At 44.2% G+C, this 23606-nt stretch overlaps 2 protein-coding genes across 4 annotated transcripts in view; one reads left to right on the top strand and one right to left on the bottom strand.

The window, feature by feature from the left end:
- Window positions 1-1320: 1320 nt before the first annotated feature.
- LOC121432520 (solute carrier family 66 member 3) lies at window positions 1321-13576 on the top strand. Of its 2 annotated transcripts, none has more exons than XM_041630515.1 (7): window positions 1321-1515; window positions 3703-3785; window positions 3864-3933; window positions 5744-5801; window positions 7833-7953; window positions 9153-9194; window positions 13161-13576. In XM_041630515.1, exons 1-7 carry the CDS (start codon window positions 1373-1375, stop codon window positions 13214-13216), a joined length of 573 nt encoding a protein of 190 aa, XP_041486449.1. In that variant the 5' UTR covers window positions 1321-1372; the 3' UTR covers window positions 13217-13576. The 2 variants fall into 2 exon arrangements, with proteins under 2 accessions (XP_041486449.1, XP_041486448.1); XM_041630514.1 differs by having other exon boundaries at window positions 11531-13576.
- Window positions 13577-13614: 38 nt separating this feature from the next.
- The window catches only part of LOC121432519 (rho-associated protein kinase 2), a 102570-nt gene continuing 92578 nt past the window's right edge, over window positions 13615-23606 (bottom strand). The window contains exons 31-34 of one of the 2 annotated variants that reach the window (XM_041630512.1): window positions 23031-23292; window positions 22732-22945; window positions 18533-18629; window positions 13615-16639 (exon numbers count right to left, since the gene is read on the bottom strand). In XM_041630512.1, the coding sequence (XP_041486446.1) occupies window positions 18545-18629; window positions 22732-22945; window positions 23031-23292 (561 nt within the window). In that variant the 3' untranslated portion in view covers window positions 13615-16639; window positions 18533-18544. The remainder of the gene's footprint in view (window positions 16640-18532; window positions 18630-22731; window positions 22946-23030; window positions 23293-23606) is intronic. The other variant, XM_041630513.1, reaches the window with a different exon arrangement.

Raw genomic sequence — 23606 nt, 5'->3', positions numbered from 1 at the left:
GAGCCATCTCTCCAGCCCCCACCTATTAACACTTTTGAGGCAATGTGTATTTGTATTCTCAGCGATGGGGAGGTTGAAAGAAAGAGGATCACTGGGGTCCCTTGGCCTGTTAGCCTCGCCTGTTTAGTGAGTCCCAAGCCCGCGAGGGTGTACGGTACTCCAGGAATGACACCTGAGGGTGTCCATTTGTCTTGCGCACACAACAACAAAACCCTAATAATAAAAATAAAAAGAGGAGGGAAAGAGCGGGCTCTCACGTGGTACGATGGAACAAGTTAGAAATCCTAGCATTTGCCAAAAGGCGGAGGGAAAAAAAACAGAAGTTCAAAACCAGTCTGGGTCCTGTGACCCGACCTCAACCCACCCACTACAGGTTCTGGATTGGAAAGCAGGGCGGAAACAGGAGGGTCCGGGTGGAAAGCTGGCTTTGGTTCACCTTGAGTTCAAGGCCAGTCAGTCTGCGCGGTCGGAGGCCTCGTTTCAACAAAACAAAACAGGAAAAGCAGCCTCCGGGTTCAGGGAGCAAGTTCATTAAGGGGATTAGCCTACCCGGTGGACTTCTTAAACCAACAGAAGAGTAGCTCCGAGTGGCTGGGTTTCGGGGGGCCTCGGAGTCCTCAGGCTTCTTCAGGCCGAGTCTGGGAGAATGCTGACGAAGTTGGACCAAAAAAAAAAAAAGCTTTAATTTCTGAAAGGTTTAAAGTACAAAGGTTAATTTACAGAGGGTGGAAAAACACTCGGAATGGCCTGAGCGGTAGGCCCTGTGCCCACCCAACCTCTGGGGAGGCTGGTCTGTCCCAGCATTTCCATTCCGCTAGAAAGGGCACCCGTGGGTGGAACCCGGAAAGTGAATCAGCAGCAGGCAGAACCCGGCTGGGCAGGACAGAGCAGAGCCACCACCCCGGGGCTGGGAGTACCCGGAGCAGAGCAGACACGAGGCCGGGTGCACCCAGAGTGGAGCAGACACCGGGTGGGGAACATCCTGAGTCGAGCAAGCTCGGGGCGTTGTGCACCTGGAGTGGAACAAACACGGGGCAGGACGCACCCAGAGTGGAGCAGACTCAGGGCGGGGTGCACCAGGGTCGGAGCAGATTCTGGGCGGTGTGTGCACTGAGCATAGCAAACACAGGACGGGGAGGGGTCCAAAGGGGAGGGGTGAGGGGAGGGGCCCACCAGAGCGGAGCGGACTTGGGCGGGGAGCTTCCAGAGTCCAGCCGACACCGGGCGGGGCGCACTTGGAGCGCAGCAGCTCGGGGCGTGGTTGGGGCGTCGCCCGGCGGGCGGGAAGGCGGAAGGACTTTGGACCGTGAGCTTCTGGTTCTCACCCACGAGATTCCGCAGCCCCCTGATCCCGCACTCCCGGGATTGCAGTATGGAGGCCGGGCTGCTGTGGTTCTGCAACTGGAGCACGCTGGGCGTTTGCGCCGCACTCAAGCTGCCGCAGATCTACGCGCAGTTGGCGGCGCGCAGTGCGCGGGGCATCAGCCTCCCCAGTTTACTTTTGGAGTTGGCTGGGTAAGGCCCCGGGAGGCCTGCGAATCCGGGAGACCGAGGGTTAACTCGGGGGGCGCGGAGCTGGGAGGCGCTTTCCCGGGCGCTCCCACACACCTCCCTTGCTTCTCCCCAAATCCCGGAAGGTACGAAATGCCTGTGCACGCCCATCTTAGAGATTCTGCGAAGTCACCCCGACCCCCATCCTGTCCTTAGCTACGGCCTTCCAGCCGCGGGGGAAGCCATTTGCACCTGCGGTCCCTTAACGACCCCTAACCTCACCCGGCACCACCCACATTTTTTTTTTTCCCCCAGCCTAGAGTCCCTTGCCTGTAAACCAGTGGTTGGGCTGAGATCTGAGTTACAAGATTTGATGATTCCATGTGGGAATGAAGAGGGGGAACGAAGAGGGGGAACTTGGGTAGGCGTTTGGAAGTTGGGCTGGGGTCCAACACGCAGGTTTGGGCAATGGCTGCTGCAGGAGCCAAGTTATTGGTGACTTTGGCTCAGTAGTTAAGAGTAAGAGGTAAAGTCGTGAAACTTTGGGAAAAACAAATTAAATGGGAAACACGTCCCTGAGTCGCGTGATCTTGCACCAGGCACCAGCCCCTCCCCGCTGTCATCCACACCGAGGAGAGCGCCCATCTGATAGGGTGGGCTTCAAGGTGCACCTTTTCAGAGAGCGGGCGGGAGGGTCCCTGGTCCGTTGGCTGCGTAGAACAAGAGTATGTGCATTTCAGAGAGGGGGGAAGGGAGGAAAGGAGGGAGGGAGGAAGGGAGGGAGGGAGGGAGAGAGAGAGAGAGAGAGAGAGAGAGGTGATGGGTAAGGCTTGAGACTGAAGGATGCAGGCTGGGGTTAGAGGATGCAGGTGTTTTAAGTCAGGAGAGTTACTTGGCCTCTGGCATGCTAAGTTCTTCGCGAGCATGAAGCTCAGGCTTCAGGGTGCAGACTGAATAGAAAGTTCTCTGATGCCTACAGAACGCTAACCATCTCCTCCCCTGCCTGTAGCTCCCTCTTTGCTGCCTGGCTTTAAACACGCAAATCCAATCAGAAATCGTCTCAAATCCAACAGCTGACCCCAGCAGCTCTGGTCATGGAAATGTTCCTTGAGACTCGGATGGTTTTGTAGTCTATCGCGGTACAGATAAAGTAGGCTCTTTCTGGAAATCTCAACTGCCTCTCTCCCTTCGGGCAGTGGGCGGGCAACTGCGACTGGTTTCTGTAGTTAGGTTTGGCAGGGTTAAGACCAGCTCTAAGGCCAGAAGGCGTGGGTATGCGGCACCACTGAAACCTGATAGTTATTTATCCCTACTTCTGCCGGCAGTTTACTGCAATAGTTCCCAGTTCGTGTGGTCTTTCCGGAGGTCCTCCTGGAACCCTACATGCATTCCTTTCTTAATCCTCACAGCAGTTTGAGCTGAAGAGTTGTTTTAATCCTGAGCTAGGAACAATAGGGATAGGAGGGCAACCCTGCCTAATCTCAGCTGTCTCCATTTCCACTCCTCCCACCTTCCACTCCTCCCACCTCCCCGCTCCCTTCCCCTTGCATGGCTGGGGGTGGGGGTCACTTCAATTTTGCACCCGCCTGGGCTTTGCTTGGTTGCCTGCTTGACCTTCACCAATCAGACAGGCTCTGAGGCATCCACCACTATCATACAGCCTGCATCCTCCAGGGACTGGACTCCTGCCTTGGGGGCATGGACCCTCTTTGGATTTTGACCTGAGAGCTCCAACTCTAAAATTCTGATTTGAGGGAATTGGTTCTTGGCCAGAACCAATGACACCGGAGACTTCATGCCTGGTTGATGATTGCTTTACACAGAAACCTTAAAGACTGCAAAGCATTCGTGCATCATCCTCAGGGTACAGGTGTTCGGGTCCCCCTAAAAGCACAGAAGCCAGTCCTCAGGGAGAGAGCCTGAGTTGACATCTTAACCTTGAGTTCTCACATGGTCTTGTCATCTTTGGGCCTTAGTTTCTCCATATGATATGGCAGGCACTGTAGGTGACCTGCAAAGGTGTTTGGCAAAGTACCGACACTCAAGGTCTTTTGGACCGGCTGTCTGTGTCTCTGGCAACATTCCTGAAGGTCTATCCTCAGGGAAGTCACAAGCATGGTGAAGACCGCATGCTCTAGTCTTGGATAAATGTGCCTGGGATCTGGCGGGGTCTCAGGGTGGGCTGTGAATATCTACATGTCCTGCCTCCAGGTTCCTGGTCTTCTTTCGCTACCAATGTTACTATGGGAACCCGTTGCTCACCTACCTGGAATACCCCATTCTCATCGCACAAGGTAACTGACAACTCCCCATCCCACCCCCCTTCCCAGCCTAACCTGCTGCTCTGCCCATCTCACGGTCTCTTCTTTCAGACATCATCCTCCTGCTCTTCGTCTTCCACTTCAATGGGAACGTGAAGCAGGCCTTGCCCTACATGGCCGTGTATCCTTCCTGCATCTGAGCTGGACATGGAGGTGGAGGGGGCTAAGGAAAGGGGCTCATGGTGGCATGCAAGAGGCTCTGAATTCTGTCCTCGGCAACAAAAAAGGGTAGGGGGGATTTGGGGTGTCATTTGCTAATATTCTGCACTGTGAAACAAGATCTTTTTTTTTTAATTAAAAAAGACTCATACATTGTGAGTCTTTACACAGTCCTTAGGATAGTACAGTTGCTGCCAGTGGTGTCCCTATAATATGATTGCCCCCCCTGCCCTCCAAGACCACATGGGATCTAGATTCTGCTGAACGCAAGAGGATTGTAGTCACCCTGCTAAGAGCAAGAGGCTCCACCTGTGCTTATCTCAAGCCCTCCTTCCTTCCGTGAGCATGTCCCCAGGGGATTAATGTGACATGACAGTGCCTGGCACCAAGTCCCATGCAGGATGCACCTGGTAGGTGCCTGCCAGTAGGCACAGACCTGGCTGGGGCAGTTTCCCGCTAAGCATGCACCTATGCAAAGCTGTAATTTAGAGGCTGGGCCTTGTCTGGGTGGCTGTGTTGGTTTGGAGGCTTACCACGCAGAATGGCGAGGCATTAGACCAGTCCACGCTGTGGCGTCTCCTACGCAGAGCGTAGTTTCATGGCAGCCTTTTTCATAAGGATTTGATGTCACTTCTCTTAAACTTCCAACTCCTTAAAAAGGCCAAGAGTGTCTGCGTCATGACGGCAGTCAGCTAATCCTGCTGCCTCCATGACATGACCATGCACCCTTTTTACAGTGAGAGGCCCCAGGATTTGGGTAAGTCTTGACCACAGACTGTCTCAGATTGCTATGAGTTCCTGGCTCAGGTTCCCCTCTCCATTAAAGAAAAAGAGTATAGCTGTGCTCTGAGGTCAGTTTCAAGGGGTTGTGTTTGCCTTCCTCTCTCCTGGTAGGTGAGGATGGCTTGAGCTTCTGATCCCCCAGCCTCCGCCTCCCAGACGCTGGGATTACAGGCATGCCCCCACTACATTCGCAAAGAGAATGTTTTAGTAGAGTTTAGTGCAGCTAGATGCCAGCCATTGTTGTGGGTCATCTCTAGTTTAATCCCTTCACCAGTTTAATGTAACCATTGTTTTCAGCCACCTTTGGGGTTCTTCTGTATGCAGATAGCATATGGGATATGGACCGGGCAGGGAATAAAACCCCGAGGCAAGGCAGCGGTTAGTAACTTGTTCCTCCTAGCCACTCCTGCCCTGACTATGGCTCCCTTCAGCCCTCATGGTTTGATATTTCTGCCCTGGTTGGGCTCTTTTGTTTCTATTCATTGAATCAGGAATCCTGCACAGGTCAGATGGAAAATGGTTCCTCTCCTTGCCTACCATTGTACATGTGCTTTTACAACAGAATTAGTGGGAAAGGGGTGCGGATCCACAAAAAGGTCACACAGAGCTCACCGGTTTTGCAGAACACCTCTCCTTTGCATGCTTGAACCTTTCTTGTAAGCGCTTAATTTTGATGATGCATTAGAGAAGTCTGCACAGTCAGGAAACCAGCATTGTAGCTACAGCCGTATGAATCACAGTTCGTGAACACAGATCTGTGCGTTTTCTCCCATAATTTGCTTCCGTTCTTCTGAACTCAGAACAGATGTTCACATGCAACCCCTTAGCATCTTTTCCAAACTGGACACCATCCAGCAGAGCAGTCCCCACCCCTTTACATAGACTTCTGTGTCACCCTCTGTGGTCTAGCTTGGCCTGTATAGGACAAGAAGGGAGGGGTGGGTGGGGCTGTCAGTGACTCCCTGCTGGGTCCCTTAGCACTTGGCCAGATTTGTGTCATCCTGGTTCATCCTCAGCCTGCAGAAATGGATTATCGACCTGGCCATGGTAAGTGGTGCCCCTAACAGAGGGAAACTGGAAAAGCAGGTGCCTTCTTTTTGCCCCCGACCGCTTTAGAGCAGTGTTTCTCACCTCCCTCATATTGTGGGGACCCCCAACCATGAAATTATTTTCACTGCTGCTCCATAACTGTCATTTTTCTACTGTTATGAATTGTAATCTAAGTATCCGTGCTCTCCCTTGGTCTCAGGTGGCTCCTGTGAAAAGGTCGTTAGATATCCCAAGGGATAGAGACCCACAGGTTGAGAACCACTGCTTTAGACATGGGGTTTCACCCACATTTTGCAGCTATGTTGAGGAGGATGAAAAGGCAATGTCGGCCAAATATTAAGACATTATTTTTGAAAGGTTTGGAGCTCAAGGGGAACACTAAGGTCAACTCCCCCTTTTATTTGTGTGAGGGGGTGGGGATGCATGCAGAAATTTGTAAGCCATCTTCTTCCATCTTGTGGGTTTCGGGGACTGAATTTAGGTCATCAGGCCCCACAGCTATCTTCCCCACCCACTGAGCCACCTTGCCATCCCTGACAGCGTAAGTTTTAAGATAACCTTCCTGTTTTCCTCCCACTCCGTGACCCCTCCCTCAGTCCCCCTACAAGCGCTCACTGTGCACCTGCTCTCTGGTAGACACATGCAGCTGATGCACATCCCTGCCTGCAGTGGACTGTTTTGTGGGATAACACGATGTTCTCCCTTCAGTGTGTGCTGACACTACCAGGGTTCTCTTATGGCCTGCTCCCAGACCACCCCCTTGATCTCAAAGTTGGTTTTTTTCTTGAAAAGCGAACATGTCACTAACTTGTCCATTTGGCTGGCTATACCTAAGCCACTTATGGTGTCCCTCCCCACCACACTAAGCTGGTCCTGCCACCTTCCTTTGCTTTATCCAGCACCCCAATTTCTCAAGAGCTTCCTTTTTCACAGCATTCCTTGCTTGGGTCTAGGCTTCCTGCAGGTCATCTGTGCCCAGCTCCCATTGTGACTTTTGTCTGTTTAAGCCTGGCAAAGGCATTGCTCCCTCCTCTGCCCAGATACACTCTGACACTCCTTTCTCGGTGATTCTTTCCCATGTAGCCCCATCTCCCACCCATAAGAACTTCTGGAGGCCAGCCAGGTGCCCACACAAGGAGGAAGCAGAGCCTGTGAAAGGTCCTGTGACTTGTCACTCATTTGAAAGCCAGCAGTCAGGCCCCATGCCTCTCATCTCTGAAGTTTCACTACAGATCAGGATCTCTATAGCATTCACTTGATTCTCTCGCCTGGCTTTCAAACACACCACTTTCTGTGGCCCTTCCTAACTTTATCTCCCTGACTTCTGAATGCTGCTCATGCCATTCTACCCAGCCTAGATGACTGTAGTGGGCTCCCTCTGTCCTGAGCAGTGAGCATGATGGGCTGACAGCCAATTTGCAAGGCTTTCTTGTCTAAGAGATAACAGACAAGAATGAGGAACAGTTTGGAAGTTGGTCTATTTAGCGACAGGCTGGGATACACCATACCTATTCTGGGGAGAGAGTATGGGGAGAGAGTAGAAGGCAGGGTGCATCTGCAGCCAGGCCAGTTCATGCCCTACCAGAGAGGCAGATGAGGGTCATCCTTCACCAAATTGAAGTTTCAAACCTTGGCACATTGGAGACTGCTAGTCTTGAAAGTGTGGCTTAAAAGGCACTGTATCCGGGCTAATGCAATGACTCAGTGGTTAAAGGCGCTTGCTGCCCAGCCTGATGACCTGAGTTCAATTCCCAGGACCACAGAACTAGCTTTCGCAAGCTTTGCCACTTCTGTAGAGAATAAACTGTGTTTACAAAGGTACTGCATCCGCTCCTGTCCTCTCAGGCTCCTGACTTTCTCACTTCTGTAGAGAATAAACTGTGTTTACAAAGGTACTGCATCCGCTCCTCTGTCCTCTCAGGCTCCTGACTTTCTCACTTCTGTAGAGAACAAACTGTGTTTACAAAGGTACTGCATCCGCTCCTGTCCTCTCAGGCTCCTGACTTTCTCACTTCTTTTCCACAACAGAACTTAAGCACGGTCATCAGTGCAGCCAGTAAGTTTGCCCAGCTCCAGTATCTGTGGAAGGTGCAGGACTCGGAAGCCGTGAGTGCACTGTCCTGGGGCCTCTCTGCCTACACCTGTGCAAGTAAGGCCACCATTCTCCAGGGACATCAGAGTCTTCTTTTGTGCACTAATACTTTTACAATTAACTATGCAACAGAACCTGCTAAAGAAAGAAAGGTACCCCTGTGTATAAGGGGCCGTAATACAGACTGTGGCTTCAACTGTCACCCAGAGTCCTGTTCACTACAGAGAAAGGAGCTAACAAAAGAACTCTGGTTAGACAGGAAGAATTTATCTTCTTCAAGTCTTAGTTTTGTTACTTGTGAAAAATGGGGTGGAGTTCAATGCTTAAAGAATTTCTGCCAAAGCCGGGCGGTGGTGGCGCACGCCTTTAATCCCAGCACTCAGGAGGCAGAGGCAGGCGGATCTCTGTGAGTTCGAGACCAGCCTGGTCTACAAGAGCTAGTTCCAGGATAGGCTCCAAAACCACAGAGAAACCCTGTCTCGAAAAACCAAAAAAAAAAAAAAGAATTTCTGCCAAATGCGGTAATGTGTGCCTTTAATCCCAGTGCTCAGTATTTGAGGCAGGTGGGGCTCTGGGATTCCAGAACTGCCAGTGACCTTGTCTCAAATTTGCATAATTTTAAAAACATTATTTTTGTTTAATTTTATGCATATGGTGTTTTACACCTAAATTTATATATGTGTACCACAGGCATGCCTGGTGCCCTTGGAGGCCAGAAAGGGGTCAGATTCTCTGTGACTGGGGTTATGTGCTTCCACATGGGTGCTGGGAAGTGATCCCAGTTCCTCTAGAAAAGCAACCAGTGCTCTTAACCATTGAGCCATCTCTCCAGCCTATTTACCTACACACACAGACACACACACATACACACACACACACACACACACACACACACACATTTAATTAGTGGGAGCCTTTCTTCAAGTAAAATAACTGGAAGCTCAATATGCAAATGACACTTGAGATTGTTTTTGTTGTTTTGGGGGAGGGGTGAGCACAAGGAGGGATGGGAGCTCTCCCAGGTAGTGCTGCGCTACTGTCAGAAATGCTTCTTAGAGAAGCTCCTACAGACTGGGCCAGGGCCAGGGTGTATGGCTGCTCATTAGAGGTTTACACAATACAGCATTAACAAGGGTCCCCTATCAAAGTCATTCAAGAAGTTAACGTATATTATGTAGTAAAATTGAAAGGAATGAGCTAAATAGAAATACAAAATGTATGAGAAGTTACATATTGCTATGAATTTTCTTTTACAGCACGAATAATAACAACTTTAATGACCACCAATGATTTCACAAGTAAGCAAAACTTCCTTTTGACTTCCTGGGTTTTGCTTTCTTTTGTTTTTGTATGTGTGTGTGTGTGGGGGGGTAACTTTGGTCTAACATAGAACCTATCATAAGGCTTAACAGACCCACTTAGTTCAATTGGGCTATGGATTCAGAGGACAAAGCATTAGTCTTCAACAGTGACTGTCTCTATTATGCATCCACTCCTTGCAGTCCATGGGGAGAAATATGCCCATGGGAGTCAGTTCTCGTCTTGGAGTTTCTTTTTTTTTTTTTTTTTGGTTTTTCGAGACAGGGTTTCTCTGTGGCTTTGGAGCCTGTCCTGGAACTCGCTCTGTAGACCAGGCTGGTCTCGAACTCACAGAGATCCGCCTGCCTCTGCCTCCCGAGTGCTGGGATTAAAGGCGTGCACCACCATCGCCCGGCCTCGTCTTGGAGTTTCTACTTCAACAAGGAAACTGGACAGGACTCCCACAATTAACTGTTGAAGTATGCTGTGAAATGGGTTTTCAGAGTAGGGCAGCTGGGTGTGGTGGCTTGCATCTATAATCCTGTATACTGAGACAGCTAAGGCAAAAGAGCCAAACCAGCTGGGGAGACCCGGTCTCTAAAACAAGAGACACCAGCAGGGTGGGTGGCTGAGGAGCCCTTCCTACTCTGTGGGAGCAGAGAGAGTCATCTGCCAAGTGAGGCCTTCAGTGCTGAATAAAGGTCTGATCAGAGGAGAACACATGTGACCAGGAGCAAAGAAGGTGCCAGGGCTGGCCACACTGGTCTGGCCACACTGAGCAGTGAGGCTGGCAGGGGCCAGAGAAGTCAGAACTGTAGACATACCTTTGAGTAGTAAGACACCTCCAACTATGTTTTAAAGCAGGGCTCATGTAGTGCCATTTGCTACATGCTCATACAGGAAGGTAGACAGGGGTGTGTGTGTGCAAACACCGAGAAGCTGAGAGAAGAAAATACTTTGGTTAACTGAACGAGAGTTTCTCCCTTACGCTCTTTTCAACTTCCAACACAGCATCTTTGAAAAGTGAAGAAACAGAAACCTATCCAATGACTATTAGAAAATGTCCTCAGCTGGGTGGTGGCGGTGCTCGCCTTTAATCCTAGTACTCGGGAGGCAGAGACAGGCGGATCTCTGTGAATTCGAGGCCAGCTTGGTCTACAGTGCTAGTTCCAAAGCTACAGAGTAACCCTGTTTCAAAAAGCCAAAAATGTCCTCAACACTAGGCTTTTTATTGAGAAAGCAAGCTTCAGAAGAGTGAAGTCCCTTTGGGAGGTTTATCAGCTCTGACTTCAGTGGCGGGATAAAAAAGGAGACAGACCTAAGTCTCCTCCATGGGACTTGAGTTCACAGGAGGGAGACGAGTGTAATTAAAAAGCAGAGGGCCCATATATAAAAAAAGTTTATATTTAAAAGACCAAGAATGCTCCCACTGCAATCTGTACTTGTCACCCCTGTTCTGAGTGACTTGCTTTTAGAAACAGTATGGCCAGCCGGGCCTGTGGTAGCACACACCTGTAACCCCAGCACTCGGGCAGAGGCAGGCTGATCTCTGTTTGAGGCTAGCCTGATTACGTAAAAAGTCCCAGGACAGCCAGGAGCTACATAAAGAGATCCTGTCCAAAATAAAGTGTGGCTAGTACGCTGTTTGTATTTTACCATTACAAAGACATCTCAAAAGTCAAGTGGGGCTGCAGTTCATTTCATAAAGTGGCTTCCCATGCATGTGGGGAGCCCTGGCTTCAATCCTGAACACAGAAATCAGGAGTTTAAAGTCACTGTCAGCTAGAGTCAGAGAGACCCTGTCATAAAACAAACACAGTCTTCAAGGGCATGTCAACGCCCTTGTTCTGTCTGTCGGTCACTTTTTCATGGTCACTTATTATATAACATGTACCGACCCGGGGCTGTTTTCTCAGGAATACTTGCATGTGATGTGGAGTCTTGGGCCGTGCCACCCAGGTTGGCTTTTCCCTTGAGTCTCTAGCCTCTCATGGGTCCACAGGCAGGGTCCACCATATTTTACTAGAACGGTCTTTGTAGAAAGCAGCATTCTGAGACACCTATGTCTTCAAGATGTAAGTAAAGTGGTCTTGCACGTCTTAGCCAGAATCACATTACTTCAATGAAGCAGCAAGGACGCATGGCCAAACGCCCAGGTGGGCACTTCTGCAGGGAAGTCCTTTCCCAGGAAATGTCTGAAAGCAATCTTGTTTTGAGTCTCATGATCTCATCATTTCGTTAGGGGTTAGGGCAAACCTTATGTAGGCTTCTACTGAAAGCAGTATAATGTTGTTGTTGTTTTTTTTTTAATGTTGGAACTTTCTTTTTATTTCAGTTCTTACCCGTTTTGTGATCATGTTGGCTTTAAATATATGGGTAACAGTAACAGTACTGCACTACCGGAAGCCTATTACCAAAGCTGAATGATGGATGTATTCCTTCTACACACAGTGGACTTCAAATAACTCAACCAGGGGATGCACCGTTGCTTTCCATTGCTACAGTTAAAGTCTTTTACTAGTTAATCATATCAAAAACTTTAAATCAGTCTTGAAAAGCTTCTTAGCTAGATATGGAGGTGCAAACTTACAATCTAGCACTTGGGAGTTTGAGGTAGCTTGTGCTACATGGCAGATGGGACTCAGAGAAGGAAAAAGCCACTTGTTTAAAATTGCCCATTTCCTTGCCCTGCACCCACATTGTGGTAGGACTTAGATACTGGTGTATGTGTGTGTGTGTGTGTGTGTGTGTGTGTGTGTGAGAGAGAGAGAGAGAGAGAGAGAGAGAGAGAGAGAGAGAAGGGTCTCACTATGTAGCCAGCTACCCTTCAACTTGTGATCCTCCTTCCTCCGTCTTCTGAGCAGCAAGAATGCTGGACTACAGAGGGAACCGACCACACCTGGCTTGACACCCGCAATGGTGGATGCTGCCCAAGAAACCCTTAAAGTCATGACTAAGTTCTTTTAGAGTCTTAAATAGTTTTCCCACAATTAGTGGGGTCTGCTTAGTCACACCTGGGCAGTTTAACCCTTCCATGACCAAGGGCTTGGCCTTGTATGTCATAAAGCACTGTAACATCCCTTCAAGGCAAGCAAGGCTATCAGAGTGTTCCCACACTTAACAGTGTGCCTTAAGGAGTTCCAGACAGAGCTCTGATCTCTGTTTAGGTGAGGAAATCTTGATGGCCTTCCAGATTTAAGCACAATGCAGTTTTTTTTTTTTTTTTTTTTTTTTTTTTTTAAAGAAGGTGCTGTACCTCACAGTTACATTGCTGGAACTTAGTACAGGTTTTAGCTACTGCAAGATATGCATTAAAAAATGTTGCTAAGTCATACCCAATTCTTGGGTATTTTATTCTTACTAAAGTAACGTATCTTAAGCACTGTTCACAGTACTTCCTCTGATGTTTTATAAACCTGACACTTAAAAGTACACTTTCTTATATGTGCATATCATTATTCTGCCATACTATCAGTAATGATGTTTACTGGAAAATGCTTAGTTTCTTGTATAAAATAAGACTTTCATTTATTGAATTCCACTGATCTTAACTGTCATGAATTTTCAGTTATGTAGGTAAAGCTCCTCAATAAGCTAGCTAACCTTGTTAGGACGATTGCCCTAGACCCAGGAGAGAAATTTTACATCTAAACATCAACCAGTGTCAGAAAACAAAACCCAAGTTCATCTCCCACACACTGATAATCAGACCATTAGTTTAATATAAATTATGGTCTTACCCCAACAAGAGTTTTAGGTATATTCAAACAGCACTTTTACCACTGCTTACAGCACTTCTTTAAAAAAAAAAAAAAAAAAAAAAAAACAAAACTTCCCCTTTTGTAGGCCAAGCTGGCCTCAAACTCAGCTTTCTGCCTCCACCTGTTCAGCAAATCCCACCTCTGGAGGGAACATCTGGGTGACTGTAGCCATCTCACATGCTCTACCATCTTTCAAACCGACAGTCCTGAAAGGCAGACACGGTCTTCAGATGAGTTTATTCACAGAATACCCAACCTGAGACCAGAGGACGGCCAGTGCTTACCAAGGAAGTACCTTCTAGAAGACGCCCACCACTCACTATTTTCAGACAGAAAGGCACCCTGTGTCCTCTACCCTCCACACCTGGAACCAGATATGTGAGTCTGCAAGCCCACAGTGACTCAGGGGCAGAAGCGTTCCTCTATGATGACATCACCCCACCTTCTATCAGCACCCTTTAGAGAGACACATTAAGAAGCTGCAGCACTGCACAACTACTGCACAGGAAAAGATGCTTACATTTAGGTTCTTTTATTTATTTTTCTTAAACAAAAAGCAGGCATAAAAATACAATTACATTACTACAAAGATGCAACAAAATAAAAATAAATCAAGAGGGTATGATTTTTTTTTTTTTGTTCAGGGGGACGGCTGATCAAAGATGACTCTCTAAATCATGCAGTTTATAACTTATTGCAGTTCTAAACAAAAGTCACCACAGGGAAGGGAACAAAAGGCCCCAGGGCACAGCACTCAGCACTGTCACACAGCGCTGGTCAAAGTGCTCTAACATTGGCTGTGGGGCCTTCACGAGCCAGGGGAACTGAAGCCACCTTCAGGCAGGAAAGGAGAATCAGTAGCAGTCAAGGGGCCTGAGAGCTCGGAGGCTACTTGTTCTACTTGGGGTTTCGGCATGCTGCTCTTGAGCATCTCTCTGTAAGGTAAGTTGGTATCTGAGATTCTTCACATCACCCCGGGAATCCTAACAGACTGATGGCAGCAGCAGGAACCTCAAGCACTTCTCACCAGATCTACACATGAACTGATGCAGAGCCTCCTCTAGGATCCATGGCCTCCCAAAGGTCGGCCAGAAACACCAGGCTTTCCTTGGGATTACCAGCTCACTCATCCTTTAGTTAACTGGGGCATTTGAAACTTTCAACTGAACTTTTTTTCTTTTTTGCTTTTCTAAAAGCAATGCTTAAAAATTAATTTTACATTAATTTTCATCAGTAATACCGGAACTTAGTTTTTCTTTTACTTCTGTTTTTATTTCCACAAAGCAAAAGTGTCCAACCAAGGAAACTTGGCATTCCTTTCTTTTAGATCCCAATTGGAAGTATTTATGGCTCTGAGACAAACTGAATAAAGGAAGCAACATTTGCTCTGATAACCATCTATCTAGAAGGTTTGGGAGCCTCAAGAAAAAGCAAAACTGGCACAAAATTAGGTTGCTCTTGTAATGACCATTGGGTTGGGAAGAAAACTGGCAGGTGTGTGCACTGACGTGCATGCAAATGACAACAGGGAAAAACAAATCCCTTCTGACTTCTCTAAGGTCAGCTTTTTTAATCAAAATTCTGTTACTTGGACAAATGACCTTATAAATCCCTATGTTAAATCTCTCCATGGAGAGGTTTTTTGCCCCTCAGAATGTTTTATTCCCCGGAATCCTTCACATTAATTGCCTTGTACAGTTGCATCACACCATGATTCTCCAATCTCTAATACATATATACATGCACAGCATTCAAAATTTAAACTCCTGCCTTTTTTACTCAAATACTTCAATTATTCATTTGTAAACTTGACATTATTTCACCTTAATAAAGTTTATTAAAAATATATATATATATACTCTCCAATTCAGAATAGGATAGAACCTCCCATAGTGTAACAAAATCTTTATATAAAATATTAATTCAGTCTCCTTTTAAACAACTCTAATGAATGGAAATAGTTCTTCTATATAAATTTTATATATTTTCATTTTTAAATCTGAAGAGAAAGGGAGGGAAGGAGGAAGGGAGGGAGGGAGGGAGGGAAGGAAGCTGTGTTCTCAACCAGAGCTACAGAGCACAGCTTGCTTCCAGAGAAATGGCATGCACATCTATTAAGAAATGGAACGAAAGATGCAACTGGGCCACCTGAAGGTCACAGATTGGGATTTAGTATACCAGTAGGCCAAAGGCCACTATTCCATAATAAAATCTATGAGGATCAAACTTTTTACAACATTTCTACACTGACCCCAGAGGGAAGCAATGAAAACTGTCTCCTGGCTTCACTGAAATAGGCAAACATTTCAATATCATATTGAACTTTGCATATGTACAGAGCCTGATGCTGCCCACTGCTACACTCTGCTGTGGGGTGAAGCACACTTACCTGGGCCCACAGCACAACAGGATCTATCCTGCCTGTTCTCTAACGTCAGCAGCATTTAACAATGAGAATCAAAGTAAGCGCTTTTGAGGCTGCCTCTTCCCAAATAATCAAAGCTGATATACCACCATACAGTTGTTTGTTTCAGGATAATATTTAAATATTAAAATATATATACAATACATGTTAGTTTTCTTAATATTTGAGACAATTTTTGAATCTTAAATGAAAATGTGAAAAACTGCCTTTACCATAAATAAAAATGTATCTGGGGTAACCAGCAAGTTCAAAGCAAAGGAGATAGTTTGTAGTGACAGACTAGCTGAAGCCTGTAAAAAGGGATCGCACACGTTAGTTCCAATGCAATCCGCTATTGTCTCTATGACCAATAGGCCGACACTGACACAACTACTGTGTAAAAGAGTGCACTATTTTCCCACAAAGCCTAAGAGCCGCGGCCTAAGAGCTGGTAAACACTGTTCTTTCTTGTCTTAAATATAGAAAAGGGCTGAGATTTGGGGGGCAGGGAAGAAATTAAATTAAGGCATTCAAAAATGGATAAAGTTGTCTACCACAGGCATTAGGAAACTGGAATAATTAACTTCAAACTTCTTATTACAGTTAACTGTTTACACAAACATGCATCTCCTATCAGGTACACGGATGAAGGATATAAATTCCAACAGTATGGCTTTATACAAGTGCATAGTTGCAACTGAAGTAATGATATCTGATTAATGTGTATAAAAAATAAAATGGTAAGTTAAAAATACCTTCTTGCAGTATTACAGTACAATGTGCTTTTATGTGTGGTGTGTGTGTATATATATGAGGCTCAACTCATATGTACATACATACATGAACATAACATCATGGTCACTTCTTAAAGATGCAGTCAGCATCACTGTAGTGGGATCCATTCCCAAATTCTTTTGGCCGATGTGCTGGTGGAAACCCTCTGTTGAATCCAAAATGTGATTTCTTTAAGCTCTTCTCAACCTTTCTGTGCAATGTAGTGTGACTGCCAAGAGCTTGCAAGTCTTGAAGAGTTGCATGACACCTTTACTCACCAATCACTGCTGTTCGGCTTGTTGCAAAACAGCCCAGAAAACTTCTCCATGATGTAAAATGATTTCAGGGGAAACATGTATGTTTGTGTGTGTGTGTGTGTGTGTGTGTGTGTGTGAGTCTCTCAGTAGAATACAGCTTTTTAGTTAAGTTTTGAGACATCATATTTCAGTCTTCTGGCTGGAAGAATACGATCACTTAAATAACTGCTTTCATAGAAGGCAGTTAGCTAGAAAGGAAGGAAAATAATGTTAGTTGATACATCCAAGTTAAGAGAAATTAAATTCCCTGAAAAAACATTTTACTTTTATCATTAAACTATATTCTCTGTATTTCTAACACTCAATTCATGCATCAACATACTTAATTCTATTACTTTACTTAGTTTTAGGTAATTACATGCAATTACATTCTTTCTAAATAAATGGACTTTCTAAGACCCATATCGGCCATAAACATTTAATGCAGTTAATCAGTTATATTAGGGTTAAAACACTGTGCTAAAGCAGTGGTTCTCAACCTGTGAATAATGACCACTTTGGCAAACCTCTACCTCCAAAAATATTTACAATTCATAACAGTAGCAAAATTGCAATTATCAAGTAGCTACAAAAATAATTTTATGGTCGGGGGGTCACCACAGCATGAGAACCACTATACTACAAGGATCTTATTTGAGCACTGATCTACTAGCTGCCTTATATAGCCAAAAAAGCAGGATTTCTGGACAGGCTTTACATAGTTAGTTACAGGACCTCAAGTCACATTTTCCATATCTATAAAATAGGAATAAAGGGCTAGACTCTAGCCTCTAGAGTATAGCTCAGGGGTAGAACACTTGTCTAGCAAGCCCAAGGCCCTGGGTTCCACTCTCCCCTGCCACAAAACAAAACAACGCTAAAAGGGGAACAAATACACTGTAGTGTGTGTGTATAAAGACAGTCACAGCCTATATACAGAGGTCACATCATAGTATCACATGATCTAAGTACATGCCATCACAACATGCTCAGTTAAGACAAATAGTTGCCTACTTGAAGATTTAAAGTCATGAGGTTTAACTTTCATTCAGTCTTGTTATTAATTAAGGAAACCATTCTGAACACTTTTCCATCCTCTGAGGCAAGGTCTCACTTGCACTGGTATGGACCTCACAAGCCTTGTCTCAGCCTGTTGAGTGTGAACTGTGGCCTCGCATATTGCAATGACAAGGTCTCATGCAACCTAGACTAGCCTCAAATTCACTATGTAGCTCGAAGATAACCTTGAATTTGCCATTTCTTGGCTCCCCACTGCTCAAGTGCTGGGATTACAAGTGTGCCAAAATGTCTGGCTTTACATTTCTTAAAAGCACAGAATTGTTCACAGCATGTCACTCATATTCTTATTTTAGCAAGGGTAGTATTAAATTCTTGCAAACATTTCATTGTATTGCAAAGAAAAATCAGAAAGATACATCACTGAATTTATCCGATTTATAGTTTTTATGGTTTTAATTCTTGTAAGTTAGAAAGAAGAAAGGAGAAGGAAGGAGAAAGAATGAAGGAGAAAGAATGCTATGTTCACAAACTAGTCTGAGACTGAAAACACTGTTAAGTTTTAATACTCTGACTGGAGAGATGGCTCAGTGGTTAAGAGCACTGCCTGCTCTTCCAAAGGTCCTGAGTTCAATTCCCAGCAACCACATGGTGGCTCACAACCATCTGTAATGAGGTCTGGTGTCCTCTTCTGGCCTGCAGACATACACACAGACAGAATATTGTATACATAATAAATAAGTAAATATTAAAAAAAAAGTTTTAATACTCTGTATACAGCTTCTTTGGAATGAATCAACGGTACCAGAGCTTTTTCCTTTTTTTATTTCTCCATACTTAACTTGAAAGATAAAATATTTTAATTTCAAATTAAATTGATAGCCAATAAAGAATCTGAACATAGCATTTCACTTACATTTGCTATGGAAATTCTAGTTAGAAATATTTCTGAAAACTACTTTTTAATCATATCCTACTAAAAACATTATAAAATTTCAAAACTAGTTCAAAAAAAGAAAAGGAAGTCCAAGTGCAAACCACATGCACTACATGGAAGTACTAAGAACTCAATCATTTTGATTTACCCATTTATTTCTTCAGAAATCAAAAACATCGTCATCATCATCACCATCAACATCATCAAATGACCAATCCCAGTCTTTAAATGCCAAATCAAGCAATCTGTAACAGGAGGTTGGCAAGTTTATAGCTCTGATCTTTACAGACTGCAGAACGTAGAGAGTACTACAGCTGGAGTGTGCTGAGTACTAGAAGTTTTCCTTGTGTGGTGGTGCACGCCTTTAATCCCAGCACTGTGAGTTAAAGGCCAGCCTGACCGACAGAGTGAGTTCCAGGGCAGCCAGGGCTACACAGGGAAACCCTGTCTCAGGTAGTGGGGGGGGGAGGGGGAGGAAGGGGTGTCCCTTCAGGAGCAGCATAGCCAACAGTTCCAATGGAAACATCCAGTAAATTTTTTCTTTAGGTGTGGGCAGGTGTGAACATGCTGACTGGGCACAATGAAGAAGGGCTCTCTGGGGGAACCCAAAACAGATACTACTTGGGCTAAGAATATAATTTGCTCTTTACACTGATTCCTACTGTCCAGATAAAGATGTAGCTACACTGATTTTCAGTTTGAGAAGTATAAAACAAACTACATTATCAGTTGACAGTTGCCATTTCCTGTTGCTTAATAAATTACACCATAAAAGATAAAACTTTGGAAGGGATCAACAAGGGGAACACAGATCTCTCAACTCTTGAATGACCCCCTACCTGCTGAGTGGCTCACCAACAGCTATGTTCTAATATGGAAACCAGGGCAGAGAAAACATGGAAGAGGCATTGTCCATGTAACTCGCTAAATGAATTGGACATAAAACAGGAAGATGAATCGTGTCTTTTTAATTAGAAATCTTAATTAACACACTACTCTTCCTTCAGATTATATAAACCTTTAGCTTTTTAAAAATTAAGCTCATTTATTTATTGTATGTGTGCATACATACAACATGGAAGTTGCCTGAAGGTCAGAGAACAATTGTGGGAATAATTTCTCTACTACCATGTGGGTCCAAGGTATGGTGCCTTTACCCAATAAGTAGGTTATCTCTTCACCCTTGATCTGTTTCTTCCTACTAAATAATCTATACTGTAACAACACCTTAAGACTGGGGGTGGGGGGAACTTTAATTATTCTTAACTATGATGCTCATGAATTTTTGCCAAGAAACTTTCTGGTCCCCAAGGTTATATCTGTGAATACCAGTCAGTGGCTTTGAACTTGAGTGTGTATAACTTACCCAGTAATCTCAGACCTCATTCTTAGATCTGGATATGATTTGCAGAAGTAGAAAGGTCTCATTATTTGCATGTTTAAATAAACTGAATAATTTTTTTATTCTGTTTTTGTTTTTTTTTTCAGACGAAGTCTTATGCAGCCTAGGCTGGCCTCAAGCTTACTGTGTAGACCAGGCTTAGCCTTGAACTCCTAATCCTCCTGCCTCTGCTTCGCAAATTGTAACATTACAGGCATGCACTACCATACCCAAGTTTTACTTGGTACTCATGTTTGCATGAGTGCTCTTACTCTCTGGGCCATTTCCCAGTCCCCTAGAATTGCAAATTTATATTAAAACTATAAATACTAGGTTATTTGTGCAATTATGTCCTTAAAACATCTCTTCATTTTCTTCCACTCAGTCACCTAATTCTGGTTATTTCTACTTAAAAATCTTTATTAAACTTTTTCTTCTACACATTTTTTTTTTACTATCAGTTCTCAGTTTATACGTCAGTAAGTCATTGAGAAACTGACATTAAAACAATTATGTGAGAAATCGGTATTAAAACAAGTCAAAGTTCTTTGCAAAAATCTATCTATCCTTTTTAATTGGATCCAGGCTTGCTCTCCAGCATCAAATTACCACTGTTACTGCCTGTTACTCTGTCCTTCCCCAGTCTCAGCACAACATAACATTGCAGATAAAAAGTACGGCTTTAATTTAACTTAAACTCAGTAAGGTTGAGTCTTTCTTTTTGTAGAGACAGGGTCTTGCTATGTAGTCCTTGAACTCAGATCTGCTTGCCTCTGCCTCCGAAGTGCTGGATTAAAGACGTGTACCACCTGACCAAGAACACACTCTAAAAGTAGCACTTCCAAACCATCTTTAAACTGTCCAATTCTGCTTACGTCATTGTCAAACAGCAGACTTTACAGCTACGAGTGCAGACATTGAGTCTAGAGTATTTGGACCTAAACACCTGGTCCTTGGGCAATATGGTCTTTTTGATGCACTTAGGAGGGAGAAAAGGCAGGTCTGTCTAGATATGACCACTAGATCTATCTGTTGGAAATTGATTCCCAGGTGGCAGTGTTGAAGAGCAGGCCCTTAGGAGGACATTTCAGTCATTTCAGAGATGAGTGGGTTCCTTGGGGATAGTTCTGTTATACAAAGCAAACTTTCTCCGCTCATGAAGCCCTCTGCCAAGTTATGGTGCAAGAAGCCTTCACTGGATGCTAGTGCCATGCTGCTTAGATGTCCTAGCCTCCAGAACCATGTACTAAATAAACCTATACTTTTTAATGTTACCCAATTAGATATACAGAGTATAAGCACAGAAGACAGAGATAAAGTATTAATTAAAACAGCATTTATGCATTAACAGTTGTACAATATTAATAATAAAAACTTAATTTTTAGACATTTTATACAAAATGGACTTCTGTGTTTGTCTCTCAATTCTTTTAAGGTTTTTAAGTAAGATTTATTTATTTTCTTTTTTTGTAAAAACAAACCCTGGGCCTGGGGTTATATGCAGCTGTTAGCCACCTGAAGCAGGTGCTATGAGCTAACTTCCTCTTTAAGAGTAGTAGTTGTCTGAGCAACCTCTCTATCCTCCTTTAGAGACCTTTGTTTTGGCCTCTTCTTAACTGCTGTTATCTCCCCCAACACTCTGTGTGCTCATTCACGTTCCTAAATCCAACCTGCTCAGTGCGTACCTTTTGAGAACCTTTAGCTTAATTACTATCATGTAGTCAGTATTTTACATTAATATTTCTTTTGTTTTGAGACAAGATCTTACAATGTAGCCCTGACTGCCCTGGAATTCACTCTGTAGACCAGGCTGGCCTCAAATTCTCAGAGATACACCTGCCTCTGCCTCCCAAATTCTGGGATTAAAGGTGTGTGCCACCATGCCCAGCTAATTTTTATCATATTTCACACACAAAATATCCAACCATTTTGCTACTGAAACACCAAATCTACTTTTGTCATTCTAAATTATTTCCTGGAGATATTACTTCCAGAAGTTTCATATGAGAAGTCTGATAACAAAAGCAAAACACATTATCAATTATATACTGAAGGTCCTGTGTTAGGCAACAAAGCAGCTGAAATCAGATCTCTGACCAACCTAAGATTCTGTCCATCAGCTAACCAAACCTTCATCTCCAATGGAAAGCCATGTTTACAATTGTCTGGTACCTAATAAGCCAAGAAACTGTACTTCTGAATCCCAATGTAATGTGACTTCAGTCAGTGAAGCCATATAAAATGGTTTCAGCATTTCTCTATATCAAGATCACCCTTGATACTTCAGTTCCAAGCAGTGCCCATGTCACTCAGTTCATCTCAAGCTGAACTGTACTGCTCTTTAAAACACACTGTTTTGCACTAATCAATGTAAATTAAAATTGAAACTGCTTTCAGTTCTGCTTCTCAGATTATCTAACTAAAAAAAGTTTGTAACGTGTGTGTGCACCTCATACGTAAACATCTGTGTATAATCTTAATGCCATTTTTCAAATCACTAATTAGTCCATGTGCTTATTAAGGATGAAAATAGCATGATTATATACAAAAGTAATAAAATATCACCTTTAGATTTTGGTTGAATTTAATATCTGTAACTTCAAAAATATATTTTTTTAGCCACATCAGAGAATAAGACATACACACTGTAAGTTTAAAATATTTGGTTTCCAATGATTCATTAAAATATCAAGAAAAGGAAAATCATAATTATCCAAGTTTTTAGTTTGATATAAAAAGCAACTTTTTTTGTGTATGTGGTTTTTTTCAAGACAAGGTATCTCTGTAGCTTTGGTGCCTGTCCTAGAGCTAGCTCTTGTAGACCAGGCTGGCCTCGAACTCACAGAGATCCACCTGCCTCTGCTTACTGGGTGCTGAGACTAAAGGCGTGCGCCACCACCGCCTGGCTATAAAAAGCAACTTTTAAGAAAGCAGCTTCAACTTTTCTACCATATTTTACTTATTACCTTGGTTTGTTTGGAGCAAGCTGTCGACTGGGTCGCCGGATAGACTGGTTTTGTTGTATTTTCATTGAGGTCCTAGGAGATGATCGGGCAAAAGGGTCTGGAGCTGGAGGTTTCTTAGGTATCTTTTTCACCAACCGACTAACCCATTTCTGCTGTTCTTCTGTTGAATTTGCTAATAACAATAGATTCTTTGCCGATGATATGTCATAATAAACTACAAAAAGAATTATTTGAAATAAATTAATGTGTTTAAAATGACCCAAGCCCAAGTAAAGCACAGCAAGCACTTCCCAGCTCACCTTTGCAAGGTGCTATGATCTCCTCCTTCTTGTCCATGTGATCTTTGTGACATTTAATGTGACACCGACGGCACTCCAGAGCAGGAGGTGGTTTAAACATGTGCCACAGTGGCTTCATACAGGCCTCACAGTTAGTTGGGAAGTGATAAAGAGTAGGAATAAACTCATGTCCTTTATGGCAAATATAATTAGATTTTTCTCCCACAGGCTCCACTGGAAATTCTGGTTCCTTCTTACTTTCTCCTTCATTGGCATACAGAATCTATAAATACCAAGAGGACAGAAGTGACTGTTACACACTTTTAAAAGATTTATTTATTTTATTTTATTAATATTTTTCCTTCATGTTTGTATGTGCACCACATGCATGCCTGGTATTTCAGAGGTTAGAAGAGGGCATCAAATCCCCTAGAACTGGAACACAGATGGCTGTGAGCCACCACTCTGGTGTTAGAAACCAAATCCAAGTGTTTTTTTTTTTGTTTTGTTTTGTTTTAACTTCTGAGGCGTCTCTCCAGGTCCTGCATTATGTTATTTTTATACAGAAACATTTCTGATAAACTACTCTTGCATCAC

Source organism: Microtus oregoni, unplaced genomic scaffold (assembly GCF_018167655.1).
Source record: "Microtus oregoni isolate MIOR12 unplaced genomic scaffold, Mior012 000034F_ref0000314, whole genome shotgun sequence".
Lineage (NCBI taxonomy): Eukaryota > Metazoa > Chordata > Mammalia > Rodentia > Cricetidae > Microtus > Microtus oregoni.
This window is presented reverse-complemented; position numbering and strand designations above follow the sequence as displayed.